Source organism: Hippopotamus amphibius, chromosome 7 (genome assembly GCF_030028045.1).
Source record: "Hippopotamus amphibius kiboko isolate mHipAmp2 chromosome 7, mHipAmp2.hap2, whole genome shotgun sequence".
Classification (NCBI taxonomy): domain Eukaryota; kingdom Metazoa; phylum Chordata; class Mammalia; order Artiodactyla; family Hippopotamidae; genus Hippopotamus; species Hippopotamus amphibius.
This window is the reverse complement of record NC_080192.1, coordinates 21,162,839-21,180,717: the sequence shown is the minus strand read 5'-3', so window position 1 is coordinate 21,180,717 and position 17,879 is coordinate 21,162,839. Positions and strand designations below refer to the sequence as shown.

At 39.4% G+C, this 17,879-nt stretch overlaps 1 protein-coding gene across 4 annotated transcripts in view; it reads left to right on the top strand.

The window, feature by feature from the left end:
* Positions 1–17,879, top strand: part of NR1H4 (nuclear receptor subfamily 1 group H member 4) — a 72,565-nt gene that overhangs the window by 13,532 nt on the left and 41,154 nt on the right. For 2 of the 4 annotated variants that reach the window (XM_057741840.1, XM_057741839.1), the window contains exons 2-3: positions 4,274–4,416; positions 5,332–5,466. In XM_057741840.1, the coding sequence (XP_057597823.1) occupies positions 5,388–5,466 (79 nt within the window). In that variant the 5' untranslated portion in view covers positions 4,274–4,416; positions 5,332–5,387. Of the gene's footprint in view, positions 1–4,273; positions 4,417–5,331; positions 5,467–13,982; positions 14,092–17,879 lie in introns of those variants that run through there. The other 2 variants (XM_057741842.1, XM_057741841.1) reach the window with 1 other exon arrangement.

Here is a 17,879-nt window from a genome sequence, read left to right as displayed (position 1 = left end):
ACATGTAAAAATGTCAATTTTTACAATATGTCAGAAATTACATTTTTTAGCAACTATTTTTTGGTGAAAAACTTTAGATGTCAACCCAAAAGCATGTTGAGGGAGCATAGTGTTTTTTAAAACTTTGTTTAGGGGGTACACGAACAAAATTCTAAGGCCACTAGCGTAGAGAATACCCATTGCTTTTTCTCAGTGTATAAAATGACTCCTTATGTGAAAGGGAGGATTCAAAAGGGAAAAAAGACTCCAGAGCTAAGACCTTCCTTAGAACTTCCAGGGAGTTGTTCTCCTATTGCAGTTCTTCCCCTAACAAGAGAGTGAAGAGTATTAGAGAAAGGAGGACACAGAAGTAACTCTCATTAAAGAAATAATGTAAGTGGAAACCCTTGCCAAATGCTTGGGACATAGTAGGTGCCCATTTAAATCACAAGGCAATTAAGGCTAAAAGTGCTGAACCCAGGAAGGAGCTATTAAGAGGTAAAGAAGACCCTGCTATTATGGGATGTATATAATTAAATTGGTTTACAACCCCAAGGTACTCATTACAGTTATTCATAGTTTACCTATGATGTTACTTTGATTTTTTTTTGGGGGGGGAGGGGAATGGGAATTTCTTCTGTTATTTGTTTAAGGCAGGAATTAACAAACTTTTTTTTCTGAAAAGGGCTAGGTAGAAAATTTGGCTTTGTGAGTCATACAGTGTGTGTTGCAACTACTCAACTCTGCAGTTGCAGGGAGAAAGACGCTGTAGATAGTCTAGAAACAAATGGATGTGACTGTGGGGCCAATAAAACTTTATTTATAAACACTTAAGTGTGAATTTCATGTAGTTTTCACGTCATGAAATATTTTTCTTCTGATTTTTTCCCCAACTATTTGAAAACGTAAAACCATTCTTAGTCCACAGGCTTTACAAAAACAGGTGGAGGGCCAGCTTTGGCCTGAGGGCAATAGTTTGCCAGACTCCAGTTTAAGGTATGGGGCCTTTTATGCTAGGAGCGGGGCATACTATCAGAAGGATCACACGAAACCAGCTATGGTGGTTGATAAGGGAAATGCATGACAGAGCTAAAAGGAAGACTTTTTAAAAAATTATTTTATTTTATTTATTTATTGGCTGCATTGGGTCTTCGTTGCTGTGCCCGGGCTTTCTCTAGTTGCAAAGAGCAGGGGCTACTCTTCTTTGCTGTGCGCAGGCTTGTCACTGGCGTGACTTCTCTTGTTGTGGAGCATGGGCTCTAGAGGTGATGGCTTCAGTAGTTGTGGCACACAGGCTCAACAGTTGTGGCTCGCGGGCTCTAGAGCGCAGGCTCAGTAGTTGCGCATGTGCTTCGTTGCTCCGCGTCATGTGGTATCTTCCTGGAGCAGGGATCGAACCCATGTCCCCTGCTTTGGTGGGAGGATTCTTAACCACTGGGCCACCAGGGAAGCCCAGGAAAACATTTTTCAGTGCAGTGTTTGAGTTGCTTACCATGTGCTTGTTTTACCGTTTCAAAGATGAGAGCGTTTCCTTTTTATTAAACCTCTTCAGGAATCATAAACCAACAGAACTGATTTGAGCAGACTCGGTCAACTGTCTGTATTCTGGAGGGCTTTTTGTTATTTGCTAATCAGGGAAACCCACATAGTGGATGTTCAGTCTGGGGTAATAACCCAAATGATGCAGAATTAGGAGAATTGGACTTTCATTCGGGTGAGAAAGTAGTAAATTATGTCCCTTGTGCCAACTGAAGAATGAAATCCTTTTCTTGTGCCATTTCTCCAGGAAGAGCATGCCGAGCGGCAGGGAGTTTGGCAGAACTGAGCAGTAAAAACAGTTAAGACAGATCATTCTATTGAGCCAGCGTTTCTTGGGGGCCTGTTGTGTGCCCGGCACTTGAATTAAAGATGCCAAGTTTATATGAATGTATAGAGGAAAGTATAGGAAACTAGAATGAAGATGAGCATATCTGGAAAATATTAGAAAGCAGTTATGTGCTGCGGAAGTATGGGGGAGCTTGGTGACTATGATGGAAAGTTAAAAAAGACAAATGTGAGAAAAAGCACAGGGGGAAACCCAAAGTCAGAGTCGTAGAGCTGAAATCTCCTATTTTTTTAAAGACTAGAGCAAATGGGTCTTAAATGACAGAGTGTAACTTTGGGATTGAATATTAGGAAAAATTCCTGACTTTGCTTATCTGTGGATTCCTGGAAATTATTATTATGGGAAACTGTTGAATTTTCTACTCCAAAGATAGGGGTAACTCTATTTAAAACAATAATTGCCTGAACTGGAGGGAGCTTTTCAACCTCTTATTATATGATATGCAGATACATATACACAATTGTTATACATAATTCATATGTATTAAAATATACACATTGGATAGATACATATACAATTCATATGCACATAGTGAAAGCTGAATTTCCCTGGTTCTCAGCTAGCTTATGCATATGAATGAGGTCCCATCAACAGTGACAACTGAACTTTTACTGGCTTATTCCTCAGGACCTCCAGTTCCCTATCAGAGCCTCCTCCAGGTATTTCAGGAATGCTCTGGGGTCTCCTTATGTTTGTTCATAATTAAGCCTACTCTGGCCACTTCTTCCACTAGTTTTTGTGTCCATGGGGGAGAGCAGGGCCCAATCAGTGGTTGCGGTTCCTCTGCCAGGCACGTCTCCACAGGTGATGGCAATACCTGGAGTGGTGCTGCTGTTACACAATTACCCCAGAAAGGCCTGGAGTCCTCTTGGAGTCAGAGCTTCACTGTGATATGTGGCAGAGTTGTTTGAAGGTGAGGGTGGAGTTGAAATGAGCTCTCTCCTACTTGTTGCCTTCTTTTGGAAGATCTGTTTTACTTCAATATTTTCAGACTCACTTCTATGTAGAGCCCTTTCCCTTCTCACCTCAGGGTGGCCAAAGGCCTCTTGAATCTGATATGGTTTGGTCAAACACTGTGCTACACTGAGAATTACACATTCCTCTAAGGACTGAGGCTTTACCTTGAGGTGAAGTCATGGTTCCTGGTTCCTTCCGACTTTAGGGTGCGTTTTCTCCTAACAAGTCCCTTGGCTTACTGGACAGTAGAGTTTGGTAGGGCCAGACCATTGATTTACCAGATGCACCCAGATATGTCTGCCTTCCCACAGTGGACACAGCTTGTATCATTTCACTGGAGCTGCTCTCTCTTTCTTGTTTCTTCAGCTTCTCTGGTGTATTCTAGATGTGACCTAGTATTACCTATCTTTAAAAACTGCCCTCAAAAACCCATCTTTCTCCAGCTTCTTCTCTATCTCAGCTCCTTTTAACACCCAGCCTCTCCCCACTAGAGCATCCTCATCTTTGCCTTCATCAGCAGCTTTCAAGATAATACGTAATCATCTGTGTATTCCTGTGATTGTTTTTTTCAGAGCAAAGCATTTTTATTTTTTATTTATTTTATTTTATTTTTATTTTTTTGGGGGGGTACACCAAGGTCAATCATATGTATTTATACACATATCCCCGTGTTCCCTCCCTCCCTTGACTCCCCCCCACACTCCCCATCCCAGTCCTCTAAGGCATCATCCATCCTTGAGTTGAACTCCCTTTGTTATACAGCAACTTCCCACTGGCTATCTATTTTACAGTTGGTAATATATATATGTCTATGCTACTCTCTCACTTCGTCTTAGCTTCCCCTTCACCCCCCGTCCCCCCTCCAAACCTCGAGTTCTCCGGTCCATTCTCTGCATCTGCATCCTTGTTCTTGTCTTGTCACTGAGTTCATCAGTACCATTTTTAGATTCTGTATATATGAGCTGTGATTGTTTTTTAATGTCTCTATTCTTCATTAAGCTTGATGTCATAGATTTTGGATGCTTTCTTCCTTTTACCATTTTATTTCCAAAGATCCAGTACAGAACTTCGTTCAGAGTAAGTCCTCAAATAATATTTGTTGAAAACATGATTAAATGAATGAATGCAGCAAATGTAGTCTGGTGGACTACCTTACCAGCAGCCAAATGTCTGCTTGAGCTGTCACTTCTGCTTGAGCTGGAACATTTTGTCGAGTGAGGGAGAAAGAAATAGAGACAAATAGGGAAGTTCTAGTGAAATAAATATTTGTCCAACAAAAACCCTGTATTCTCTTTCTGAGTAGCAAGTATAAGTAGGTATTTCTAAACGAAATGATTTCTTGGTGGAGATAGGATGAAAGGTTTAAAAAAATCATCCTCAGAAAAAAGCCTTGGAAAAAATGTTCTGATAGTATACCTTTTCGTTATTCAACTTTTCTCATTACTTTTTCAGGGAGGTGGAAGACATATTGGAAGGAAGCAAGAAAGGAAGGAAGAAAAGAAGACCTAGAGACATAGCTAAAAGTGAACACTGCATCTCTTGGGTTTTTGGATGCATTCTGGGCATCTCCTTAGGATGAAATTTCAGATATTTTGGTGAGATTTACCACTTTTTTTCTTTTTGCCATAACTTCTTTTACCCTACATAAATATATGACCAAGGTAGACCATGAGAGTGAAAATGTAAGCCCCTGAAATTTTCTCTAAAAGGCAAAAATAAAGGTGATCTGTGTGAACACTTTCTGAATTTTTTTAAACCCTTAAAAAAAAACACATTTATTTATTTATTTACTTGTTTATTTATTTAATTTTGGCTGCACCAGATCTTAGTTGCTGCATGCAAGATCTTTGTTGAGTCACATGGGATCTTTAGTTGCGGCATGTGGGCTTGTAGTTGCAGCATGCATGCGGGATCTAGTTCCCCAACCAGGGATTGAACCCAGGCCCTCTACATTGGGAGTATGGAGTCTTACTCACTGGACCACCAAGGAAATCCCCACTTTCTGATTTTTTTATCTGCTAATATGATGCCTACTCAACTTAAAAAAATTCCGGTAGGAAGTGGTCTTGAACCACTTTCGTGTCTTTGCAAAGACCTGTTCAACTTTAGAATAAAATTTAAGATAATGAATCATTAACTCATCCCATTTTTAATCAAGGCTTTTATATTTGTTTCTGTTTTTTTCTGCATGTAAAAGAAAGACATAACCAAAACATCATCATATCTTGCCCAAATCTCCCAAGTGCTGAAACAAATGAAAACATATGGTTTTTCCCGGATAAATTAGAGAGTATCTATTCTGAAAGCATATATCTGAGACATTTGTAAGTCCAAATGAGGTGTAAAAATGGTAAATATTGAGGAAAGATATGAACAGAAAGGCTGTGATGAAATGTCTACAAAGGGAGCCATTTGTGCTTTTTAAAATTAGCTTGCTGTCTCTCCCCCTCTCTTTCTTAACCACCTCCCCTACCCTCCCCAAACACTCCATATATTTATTTACCTTTCAGGAGATTTTTTTGAAGACCACCATAACGAAGGTACATTCTCAAATAGAAAAGTTTGGATGGGATCAAAAATGAATCTCATTGAACACTCCCACTTACCTGCCACAGATGAATTTTCTCTTTCTGACAATTTATTTGGTAAGTTGTCAAGTTCATTTGAATATTAGTAAAGACAAACTGTAATTTGGACACGCATAAGAAAAAAAGCCTAACCGATAAGTCGAACAGAGAGTCCAGAAAATGTTTTTGTTCCTTCTAAGTACTCAATGGATGTTAGCTACTATGCAAGATTAGAGGTAGATCGGACCTTGGATTCATTGAACCTAATGGTCTTCTTTTTTATGGATGAGGACTACAAGACTCAGAGAGCTTTGTGACTTGTCCAAGGCCATGAGGCTAGATAATTAACAGAGCTGGGAGTAGAGATGCATTCCTGTTCTAGGGCTAATTCTAATATTATTATAGCATGTACTAAAGTATGAAATCATGATTCTTATGGCTTAATATTATACCTATTAAAGGCTGAGCTTGCTTAGGTTATAGCTCTGTGGTAGGTTTCCTTTCCACCTTTCTGCCAGTGCTGGAGGAAATGTGGCACAGTGTCAGGATTAGTCATTTAAGTTGGATTGAGGACAAATTGTACTCAGTTGTTTTCAGTAGATCTGTAACTAGATGATACCATAAAATGATCTATTGCTCCACTTTACGCATTTATAAAAAAAAATCTCATTATAAAGAGTCTGAATTGAGAACATCAGCAAAATGCCAGCAGGGGCAATATTTTGGGTGGGGCTGGGCAGCTTTCTGCCACTCTTAAAATAATCCCCTTCTGCATTATAACTCTGCTGGGTTGCTTGGAGGCTCTCAGTTTTTCACTCTGTGTTAATATATGAACCATGATTGATGATGGTAGTGGAAAATGCAAACACTTGAAGTTCACAAAATTCAATGTGTGACGGCATCATTCCCTATTTGATTACAGACATCCCTGGGAGATATTAATCAATAGCTTATACGATTACCTACTAGTCATTGGCTTTAGTGTGCAATGGTTTAGCAGCTCATTTCCAAGGAGGGGTCATTATTTTATTATTTATTTATGTGTCTACCTGCCCCCATACAGTATAAGAGCATCTAAGGGCAGTGACCGTATTTTATTAATCCTAGTATGTACTTGATAAATAAGAACCAAATAATAAATAATAGAGGGAAGGAGAAAAGAGGTTTAGGGGAAAAAGAGATGTTTATCAGTAACTCTCAAAGAGACCAAAGGTAGCAGTAATTATTTGTGAAATGCCAGTTCTTAGGCATACTTGCTACATCTTATTCCTTCCAGTTGGCTTTTCTTCATCCTGTGGATACAGTCAAGGGCAGTGGGACACCTACCTCCATGTCTGGACACTTGACCATTTGCATGTGGCCTACCCTTCTATGGGTCCTTAAAAAAAATCAATATATAGACATCTTTATAATTTGTGATCTACCCATCAGTGCTCATAGGATGATTGGGACTATAGGTGTATATCATATACTAAGGAAAGTTGCACTTGAGATGATTTTTTTCACATATAAACTCCATTTCCTGCTCTGAAATTTTATGACTGCCTATTAAGATCTCCAAATCTAAACTCTGGTGTCATCATTATTAAACATAATCATTCAGTTCTAATTTGTATATACATCAAGAGGAAACAGTAAGGTCTTTCTTACAAATGAGACCACTTTAAGCAAGCCCATCAAGTTGAAAGTTGACCTCAGTTGCCATGAGGTGAAAAAGATGTGAATAGACAGAGAAAAAGTTGTGAGGGAGCTGTCAAGTTAGAAGCATCTAAAAGTGATTGTTAAGGAAGCACTGTGGTTCATGCTTTCTTTCAGCGGTGCTCTTCCCTCATCTCTCCTTTGCTGGACCACATTCTTATACAGTTTCCTAACACTTCTTTTAAGGTTTCTGAGAATATATAGCACAAGATGTATGAGCTGCAATGCATAGCTGTTATTCCCAGCTGGAGCAGTTTCTTCACATCTTCATCTGGGCCCCACTACTTGGAAACTAATCTGAGCCACATGTGACCTTTGGGACTCCTTTTCCTCTTCCGCATTAAGTTCTAGAATTTATCTTTTCAGATCTAAGCATTTATTTTTTCCACATCTCTTTCCCCCAGGGCCTTGGTCTCACTCTACTCAACATACCTGAGATAAAGGCCCACCAAAGGGGAGGACAAAGAGCATTTTGACTCCTTGATTCCTCCTGCCCATCTTCTTCTGTGTCCTGATGACATTGATGGATTCTATGGACCTCCCACCCTGAGCTTACGGTACAGAGCACCAGAGAAAGCACTCATGGATGAGTAGCACACAGAGCCTAACTCACCACTCCTAGACCCTGAGATATGCCCCAGACTCAGAAGTGTTAACTCAAGGTCTCAACTAGCTGGAAAGCTGGACACTTTTCCAATGGTCTAATTGTGAAATTGAAAACAGCCGTCATGTTGTTATAACAAGGGCAAGTGAGGTTTACGGTATTGCATATGGATGGCTATCATTTCTCCATGCAAATGTTGAACACTGACTATGTCCTGGTTGTTGGAATAAAACAGGGAAGAAGACAGGCAAGATCCTAGTGGAGGGTAGACTCACAAGAAACAGGCAAAGGAATAAATAAATGAAATAATATTAGGTAGTGGTAAGTGCTATGGAAACAACAAAACAGGGTGATGTCATAGTGACTGGAAGAATGAGGCTACTGTAACTGGTGTGGTCAAGGGAGGCCTCTGGGGAGTTGACAACTGAGCTGAGAAAGAAAGATGCCAAAGAGAACGTTCTAGGCAAAGGAAATAGCAAATGCAAAAGCCCAAAGTCTAGAATGACTTGGAAGGGACTTGTTCTCATTTTTATTTAGGGAAGTTGAAAGCGACTAGAGAACTGGCTTGGGACCCCATATTTCCATTAATCAACATTGGTAAAAGGACATTATTAGGCTGGGGATTCTAGGACACCTAGAATTAGCATTTGAGTCCACAAATTGCTACAGTTGTCATGTCAAGAAGTGGTGACTTGGACTCAGTGGTACTCACCTGACACATGACATGACTTTTAACGTGGTCCTGGGCATGGTGCCCCTTCCTGCAGGTTACCCTAAAGGCCATAACTAAATCCCAAGACATTGACATTTAATTTAAGGCATTGAAAAGGTGACATAAAGATTACTCAACAAATACTGATGGGTACTCACTAATGGGCAGTGGAGACACTAATGACCTCTTGAGTGAGGCTTTTCAGCTGCTTCTGGAGAGGATCCCTCTAGAAGGCATTGCTTAAGAGGCAGGGGAAGCAACTCCACCCATATCGATGGTTACCCTGAAAAGCAGAGCCCGAAGCAAGGACTTGTGTGTAGGCAGTTTATGTGAGAGGTGATCCCAGGAAGCAGAAGCAAAGGACTGGGGTGATGAGACAGGGAAGGAGGGAAAAATCAAGATGAGATGAATTATGAAAATCGCTGCCATGAGCAAGGGGAGCTTGATTCCACTGGGAGAAGCAGAGAGAATTGTCCACTGAGGCACCAGATGCTGGGCCAGTTATTAACCGACCTCTGGCTCCTGTTGGTTGAGGGTCACCTTGGGGGACATTAACTTCCCTGCACTTCTGGGCTGTGCTCTTGCTACTCCCAGTGGAATCAAGCTGAGTGGTCTCCTGTGGCCTTGGAGAAGCTCTGGACAGAAAGGGAAGAGAAGTGCAGCAGGCTCTTGAAATGACAGACTGCCCATGTGAAGTGAGTCTGAGCTCGAATGTGATCATCTGCTAGAGCTACGGCTGAAGTGAGACGTGGGCCCAAGGATGTGCTCCATCGCCAGAGGGGCTGCCACGCAGTATTAATGTGATTTCCCCCCCAAATCAATCTGAATACTCAAAGGGAAGCTAAGATGGGTGGGGGTGGGGCAGGTGGGTGGAAATGGTGCAGATTTGCTCTATAGCTCTGTTTTCTTGGGCTGGTTTTTGTAGAAAAGAAGGAAAGAAGCTTGGAATAGAATTACGGAGATAGGGCTGGAATCACCTTGCGAGGTCCTTTAACTTATTCTGCTGCTACACATTCCTAACAAATCCAGATGGAAATCTAGCTCATTGGTAACTCAATCCACATGCAGGACTCGGGATGGAAGGGCATGGTGACCTAAGAGAGACAAGACTCTTTTCCTTTGGGAGATCCTGAAAGCCAGGAAACTTGGTCAAAGATTAATTTAGTAGGTTAAGAAAGGCTTCTCTGATGAATGAAGAAGGCAGGATATTATGCAATTAGTGCATAATAAAAGGTAATAATGACAAAGTCCACAGCTTCCCACAGTTTGACATAGTGAATAGGGTAGGATTTGGCATGTTAATTAAAATCTATATATCCTTTTAGCAAATTGTGGTTTAAGAAAAAAAAAATCACAGAATTTCAAAACCTCAGTAAATAGAAAAGCATTCTAATAACAGCACAAGAAAAGGTACAGTCTTATGTTCCCATACCAAATGTTTCCAGTACAATGGGTCCGGTTCCTTTAGCTGAGTGATACTGGGAAAAATTCAATGAATGTGAGTGGAAATAAGCAATGAAATGGAAAGAAATAAAGTCTCAGAGGCAATTGAGACTCTCTGAACTTCAGTTTTCTCCCCTGTAAAATGGAAATAATAATGACACTTCACAGCTTGCCGGAGGATTGAATGGCTGTGTGAGAAAGTGTTCTGTAAATCTCAAGGCATCATAAAGCAGTATAGCTACTTCAGGGTTTGAAATGTAGTTGCTATTATTTAAATTGTTAGAATGATAAACACCACTCTACTTCTTAAAGGGAGGAAGTTCTGTTGATCTTAACATTATTGACTGCTAAGAATTTTCAAGGAGCCAACAAAAGTCAACAGTATGAAACTAAATTTCTGGGTGCTCTAAGGAAAAAACACATGTTGTATCTCACCTTGGCATTACAGCATTGCTAATAACAGCTCTGGAACCCACGTTTAGGTATTATTTTTATTACTGTTTCTAATAGTCTTTCCAAAGCCCCATGCTGAATGAGGCCCAGCAAGTGGCAGGAGGGCCGATCCTATGTAATCCTATTCATTTACACTTCATTTCCTTTAGCTTTTTTTTTTATGCTTTTCCCAGCTGTTGATGCTCATTTTCTCTCGGTAGCTTTATTTTTATTGAAATCTGGTTCTTGCCTATGTCTTTTGCTTAAATTAAAAGGATCTTTCAGATGTTACAGAATCAGCCAGATGTTTCAAAATACAATTGAAGGTCTTGAGATGCAGTGTTGTGTAATATTTCTGACATTTGATTTCAAGTCTTTTTCCATCTCACTGAGTTTAACACAAGTGAATGTAGTTCTGACTTGATGAGTGAATCAAAGCTGAAAGTTTCCAGAAGAAGAAAGATACCATTGTCTAAGACAAAATGGAGCTTTGCTTTAGCGTAATTTAAATATTTTTTCACTACCATTTCTTATCCAGATCTCTTTCACAGATTGGAGCTGTCTCTAAGATTTTTACTAATTCCCTGTGGCTTTGGTTTTTGCTCTCCCAGGATTCTCAGATCTGGTCCTCTTGTTAGTGAGGTTAAGAAATGGGAGAAGAAAAACAAATATCAAAAGAGACTTTCCTTATTACAAAATCAATCACTGCTTCTTTTAGAGAGTGCACGCATAGTTTGGAAACGCATGCAGTGAGGCTTATGTTGGCCAGCTAGTAAGTGAATACGTTGTCATCCAGGGCCCAGCTCTCAAACTTGCAGGCTAAGAAACAGGTCTCAGGGGCTCTCAGAATAACCACACTGAGAAAGGTTGACTGGGAAATCAGACTGCAAATTTATACATTTGCAATGATAAAAGGAATTGTGATCATAACAGCTACTATTTCTTGAGCGCTTTCTGTATATGTCAGGCGTCACGCGAAGCACATTTTAGATTTGTTCGTGGACTCTCTGTGTTCAATCCCATCTCTGCCATTTACTGGTATGTGCTCTCAGGCAAATTCTTTAACTCTGTGCAAGTTTCTTGTCTTATGTAATAGAATTCTCAGAAGAATGCCTGGCACATTGTAAGTATTCTGTAACTATTTGCCATTAACATGAATTCTCATAACACTCCAAAAAGGTAGATACTATTACTGTTCCCCTTTTGCTGCTGAGTAAATGGGGATTTAAAGATGTTAAATAATCTGCTAAGTTTCCATCGATAGTAAGTAGACAACCAAAGTATAGTCAGGACAAGGAATCAGAATTGGATAATTAAAGATTCAGGCTAAGAGAATACTCCTATTCACCTTCTCAGTGGAGAAGGTCTTTCCCATGAGTTTATATAACTCAAAGTCTGTTGGCCAAATCTCTTCTCAAGGATAATTCTCAGAAATTCATTGCCAGCATTTGCCCTGGGACTTCCTTTTTTTTATGGCATCATAGTTAATGCCTCCCTTGCCACGACTGGCATACCATTCACATCGCTCCTGAGTACCTTTTATAACAGGGGTGTCCAATAGAACTTTCTGTGATGATAAAAATGTTCTAGATTTACTTTGTCTAATGCAGTGACCACTAACCACATGTGGCTACTGATCACTTAACATGGAACTGCTGTAACTGAGGAATTGATTCTAATTTTACTTAAGTTAATTTAAATTTAAGTAGCCATATATGACTAGTGGCTGCTGTTTCAAACACCACAGACCTGCAAGGGAAAAATGTATTTTGGGGGAAAAAAAATAGCATGAAGCATTTGGTCCTCACTGTAAGAGAAGAGAAGGGATTCGGTGTCTTATTATGAGAACATCCTGCATGAATTTCACTCAGCAGCAAGTGTTTCCTTGATCAGCTAAACTATCCTGCTCATTTCTTTTTTAGTATTGAAGTTTCTGAGGGCAAGAGACAGGCTCATTTGTTTGACCAGTGAAAAACTCAGTAGAGAATTCTTGAAATATAAAATTCAAAGATAGTTTGTCCTGGTTCATAGCCTTTGGGTAGCTCTTCCAGCTAAGAGTCCCTCAAGGCAAGGACAACTCTTGGGTTGTGAGGAGAAGAGAATGAGGTCCGAAGTAAACTGAGGATTGAGAACAGCTTTGCAAATGGTTGAGCAATCCAAACTGAAATCCACCCAGGAACCATCACTCTTTCCTCTTCCTTGGCAATTAGGGCAAGTGTGCTTTGGTTTTTCTACCCCAAGGTTTTACGTGAGAAGATCTTGGTTAAAGCCTTGGCTTCATCCCTTAATAGCTGGATGACTTTAGACAAATCATGTAACTTCCCTGAGTTGCCTTTTCAAGTCTGTAAAATAGGGTAAAAGATAGTGGGCATGATAAATTTTACCTTCCTCAAAGGGTGCAAGTAAGGATCAGAGGAGGTAATGCATGTGGAACCACTTTGTAAACCTGTAAAGGCTGGGGAAATGGCTTAGCAGTGATTATTACATTTTTATAGATCACGTTTGCCTTTTAAAACTGCTTTCATATTTATCATGTCGTTTTATCTTCACCACAGGTCCATGAGGGAAGTAGGGCAGGTATCATCTCTGTTTTGCCATCTGTAGATGTAGATGAATGAGGTGAACAGAAGCTGAGAAACTGGCTTATGGTGATACAGTGTGCTGGCTGCTTTATCCCTGAGTTCAACCCTGGACCTACTGAGTCTTATTCTAAAGCACGCCCTTCCAAAAAATAACCTACAGTCACAAGCTTGGTATCCACAAGTTATGCTGCTGAAATTATTCCTACTCAGTAAGCAAGCCACCTTACAATCTGAGCCTAAGGCTGAATAATCATAATATCAATATAATGATGGTGGGTAGCCACCCCCTGTGCTAAGCATTTAATAAATATTATTTTATTTAACCCTCATAATAACTCTATGAGGTTGTGTGATTATCAGTTCCATTTTACAGATGAGGAAATTGAGGCAGAAAACACTTCAGGAATTTGTCCATGGTCCACAGAGCTAGTGAGTGCTAAGGCTGCTGTAATAAAATACCACAGACTGGGTGGCTTAAAGGACAGAAATGTATTGTTTTACCATTCTGGAGGCTAGAAGTCCAAAATCAAGGTGTTGGCTGGGCTGGTTCCTTCTGAAGGCTGAGAGGGAAGGATCTGGTTCTGGCCTCTCTTCTTGGCTTGTAGATGACTTTTTCCTTGTGTCTCTTCACATTGTCTTTTCTCTATGAGTTTCTGTCTCTGAAACACAAATTTCCCATTTGTATAAGGATACCAGTCTTACAGGATTAGGAGGGGACACAGTTCCACCCATAACACTGGATATAAATCCAGATTAATTGACCTCACACTGTTAAGTATTATGCTTTAATGCTTCCTGACATTACAAAATTATACCATTCTGTATCCTTGCAAGAGGAACAAATGTCAAGACTTAGGATCTGGCACTTGACCCCCAAATCCACTTTTAGAGCCACTGCACAAAAGCCTGCCCTCTAAAAATTCGTAAATTGGAACGCGCTCCCCCCAAATGTTTATCTAAGAGTGGTTTCCAGCTTACTAGGTAATTTGGCATCGAGGACTTTTCTCATAAACATTTACAAATATTCTGCTCGGTAAATGACGTTAATCAGTAAACCACACAACCTCTGGCCTCTGTCACTCCTCACCTAGTCTCATTTTCAGTTGCTGTGAGTAAGCTAAGAATGGTAATGCAGTTTCAAGGGCTGGAAAATCCAATTCAAATTAGTCCTTGTCACAGCCACACGTCGTCGGGGTTTGCCATGGAAATGCTGCGCGTGAAGCCTGCTAAAGGTAGGAGAGTGTTCACAGGTGCTGGCGGTGGGGCTTCTGCCTCCGAGCTGAGGAAACATGGGGGACTTTAGCTTGAGATTACAGCAACAGACCTCTGTCAAAGATGGCTCAGTCAGAACCAGAAGACTGGGTTCAGAAGCTGGGGTGGGTGAATTTTATAGGGTTCTGGGCAGGTGAGTATCTCATCGAGACCAAATCTAAGTATGTTTTCCCTACAATTCTTCACTGGCTAGGGTGTAAAATGAGCACCATTCTTCCAAGTTAATCGCTAGGCAGTTCTAGCATTAATACCCTTGGACACTTGGGAAAAACATTTTAAAGTGCATGATTTAATGCAGTGTTTTTCAAATGACTAGTCTCAGATCCCAGTGGGTCATGAAATTTATTTTGTGACTTGTGACCAGCTTAAAAAATTTAGACTAGAATAGAATAGGAATACAATAGAAATGTCAGAGTGCACGTCAAGAGGTAAGGATAAGCGTTATTTCGTGGAAATTTTGTTTCAATTATTTATAGATATGTATAAGTGTGTATGGGATAATGATATAAGATTTATTTCAAACTATGTGTTGTGAGAAAAATAAAAAGAGATCAAAAATGTTAATGTACTGAACTAGTTTCACAGCAGATTTCTCCCAAGAGTCAATGGAAAATCAGGTGAGTAAAGAGTTCAGCTTTAAGCCCAGTTTATTTGTTTTCTCTGAAGTAAAGTACAGATTATAATTAAAATATAGACAGTATAATATAATATTGTCTGTTTTAATATTTTTTTCAAAATAGAATCTTACCTTTTGAATTTCCAGCTAAAAGAGACCCGAGGGAGGGTGGGGTGAGTTGGGAGATTGGGATTGACATATATACACTAATATGTATAAAACAGGTAATTAATAAGAACCTGCTATATAGCACAGGGAACACCACTTCGCTTTGCTGTACAGTAGAAACTAACACAACATTGTGAAACAACTATATCCCAATTTAAAAAAATCCAAAAAATAAAAAAAATTTAAAAATAAAAGAGAAACAAATCATTTTTGCAATAACTACAGTTTTGAACATATTTCTGATTGTAGACTTGGAAGCATGTTATCTTGTTTAAATGTGTTGTTTGAAAATGACTGACACTGTATTTAGAAATGGAAATTAGTTGGAAGGCTGAGGAAGCAAATTTTCCATCATTTCAATTTAATAAACATTTATTAAAGACTTACACTGTGTCAGGCTTTGTGTAAGGTGCCAGGAATGAAGGAAAAAAGGGAACATAATATACGGTAATCTAACATGTTCCCCAAGAGTTCACAGACTAACCACAACCATAACAGAAATGTATTGAATGTTTATGCTTAGCCAGGCACTATGCAGTTTACATTCTTTGTCTTAATTTATCTTTATTACAATCTTTCACCTAGGTACTATATTTTGTTTTAATTACTATATTATCCCAGCTTTTTAAAAAAAATTTTATTGGAGTATAGTCACTTTACAGTGTTGTGTTAGTTTTTGCTGTACAGCAAAGTGAATCAGCCAAATGTATACATATACCCCCTCTTTTTTGGATTTCCTTCCCATTTAGGTCACCACAGAGCACTGAGTAGAGTTCCTTGTGCTATACAGTTGGTTCTCATTAGTTATCTATTTTATACATAGTAGTATATTATATTATCCCAGCTTTATAGGGGAAGGAACAGAAGCTTAAAGAAGTTCAATGTCTTTCCCAAGTTCATACATCTAGCAAGTTGCAGGTGAACTGAATCCAGATTTGTCTACACAGCAGGACGCTCATAACAAGTATGTCCTACCACCTCAAATGATGTAGCGAAAGAAGAAAAGGCGATGGTACATGCTTCAGAGCACTGCAATGGAAGTGTGTACAGCGGGTAGGAGAGATTAATTCTACTAGGAAAACGGGGACAGGCCTCACAGAGGAGGTGATGGGTTGACAAGCCAGGCAGGGAGAGGCCTCATCACAAAGGCCCGGCACCAGAAATGGGAAACAACTTCACAAATCAAGTCGTATCATCTAATAAGAAACCATGGATTGGGAAATAAAGGAAGGCCAAGAAGGCAATTTTTCCATTCATGAAACATTTATTACAATCAGCATTGTGGCAGGGATGAGAAACTGGATATAATCTGAACCCTTTCTTGGGCTCATCAGAAACTACCTGTGGGTTCATGAAGAAGGGCCATCCTTTTTACATGAAACTGATTCCCCCATTTGGGTACACAGTGGTTCTGGTCACAAACCCTTTAGAGCTGCGCTGTCGGATATGCAAGTCATTAGCTCCATGTAGATATTTAATTTTAAATTTTCATTATTTAAAATTACATAAAATGAAAAATTCATTTCCTCATTATTACTAGCTTTGTTTCAAATGTTCAACATTTCATATGGTTGGCAGCTACCATGTTGAAAGGTATAGAATGCTTCCATCTCAGAAATTTCCCTTTGATGATACTCCTTTAGAGAAACTATTAAATGCTGCTAAATGACTCTCTACTCAGAAAAATTTTACTTCCCTTTGCAAGGGGGTCTCAGACTCTCCTGGAGTCCATTCAAGTGCTCCCATTTAAGAACTATTCCCCAAACTCCCATGGAGAATTTCCTGTTATAAAGAAATCCAAATTCTCCTATCTCTTGATAAACTGATTCTTAAAAATTCATTCATAAATTGTTTTAAAGTAGAAATAAATTTACCTTTTCAGAAAGTACACCCTAAATTTGACCTACCTTTGTCCTTTCTACATCTTATGCTCTGTCAGAAAATTCTGTGTTTGTTTACTTGGTTTTATCCCAACCCTCCACATACCCCCACCCCTCCCCACCCCAAACACAAAAACAAGAGAAAGTCTGGGGCCTCTCCTATCTGTTTTCTACCTGTCTTGTTCACTGTTGTATCGTCGGAACCTAGCACAGTGTCTGGCTAATTGTAAGCGTTCAATACATTTATAAGTGAAAGACGTATCCTATAACAGATCATCAAAGCAGACTGATATGTATTGATATTTACTAATTAACTATCAATTAACTATCATTGGAATCAAGATTCTGCTAGGTTCTTTAGGAAACAAATGTCTTTTTATGGCATTCAACTTATCAGAACTTTTTCTCAGAAACTATTTTATGCTCAGAACTACCTTATGAAACAGGAAGGCTGAGTGTTAGTAGCCTCATTTTACAAAAGAAACAGAAAAATGTTAGGCAGTTATTCAAGGTCTCACAGTCAGTTCATGGAAGTTGTTCTTGTCCCACCATTTTGGAGTATGCTGTCCACGCTGGTTTTTTTTTTTTTTTGTAAGTTCCCTATATGTTTATTGTCTCTATTCTGTGGAGGTTTGGCGGGAACACTGTGAAATACTAGAAGTGGATGTGCTTTGGGAATAGAGGCATTATTTAATAATATTGTGGACTGATCTCATATTCTTACCCTGTTTTGTTGTTTTCATATAGCAGAATTGATGTCTTTGTGAAAGCTTTCCATTTTAATTGAGATGATTCCAGAGATTGATATGATATTGATAACATGATTTGAGTTGGGACTCCATTGCGTCTCTTGATTATTAAAAGATTTGTTGAAATAATGCTCAGAAATCTTGGAATTGTCTTGTGAGGAGAAAATAACTACACACTTCCTTAGATCCTACAGAATCCAGATTCTGTCATTAATTGATTATGTGACTTCAGGCAAGCTGCTTAACCTTACTGGACCTGTAGATGGAGAGAAACTGGAGCTGGGGTGGGGTTGGGGAGTTGAGTGGGGGTAAGATGTGTAGGAGGATAAAATATA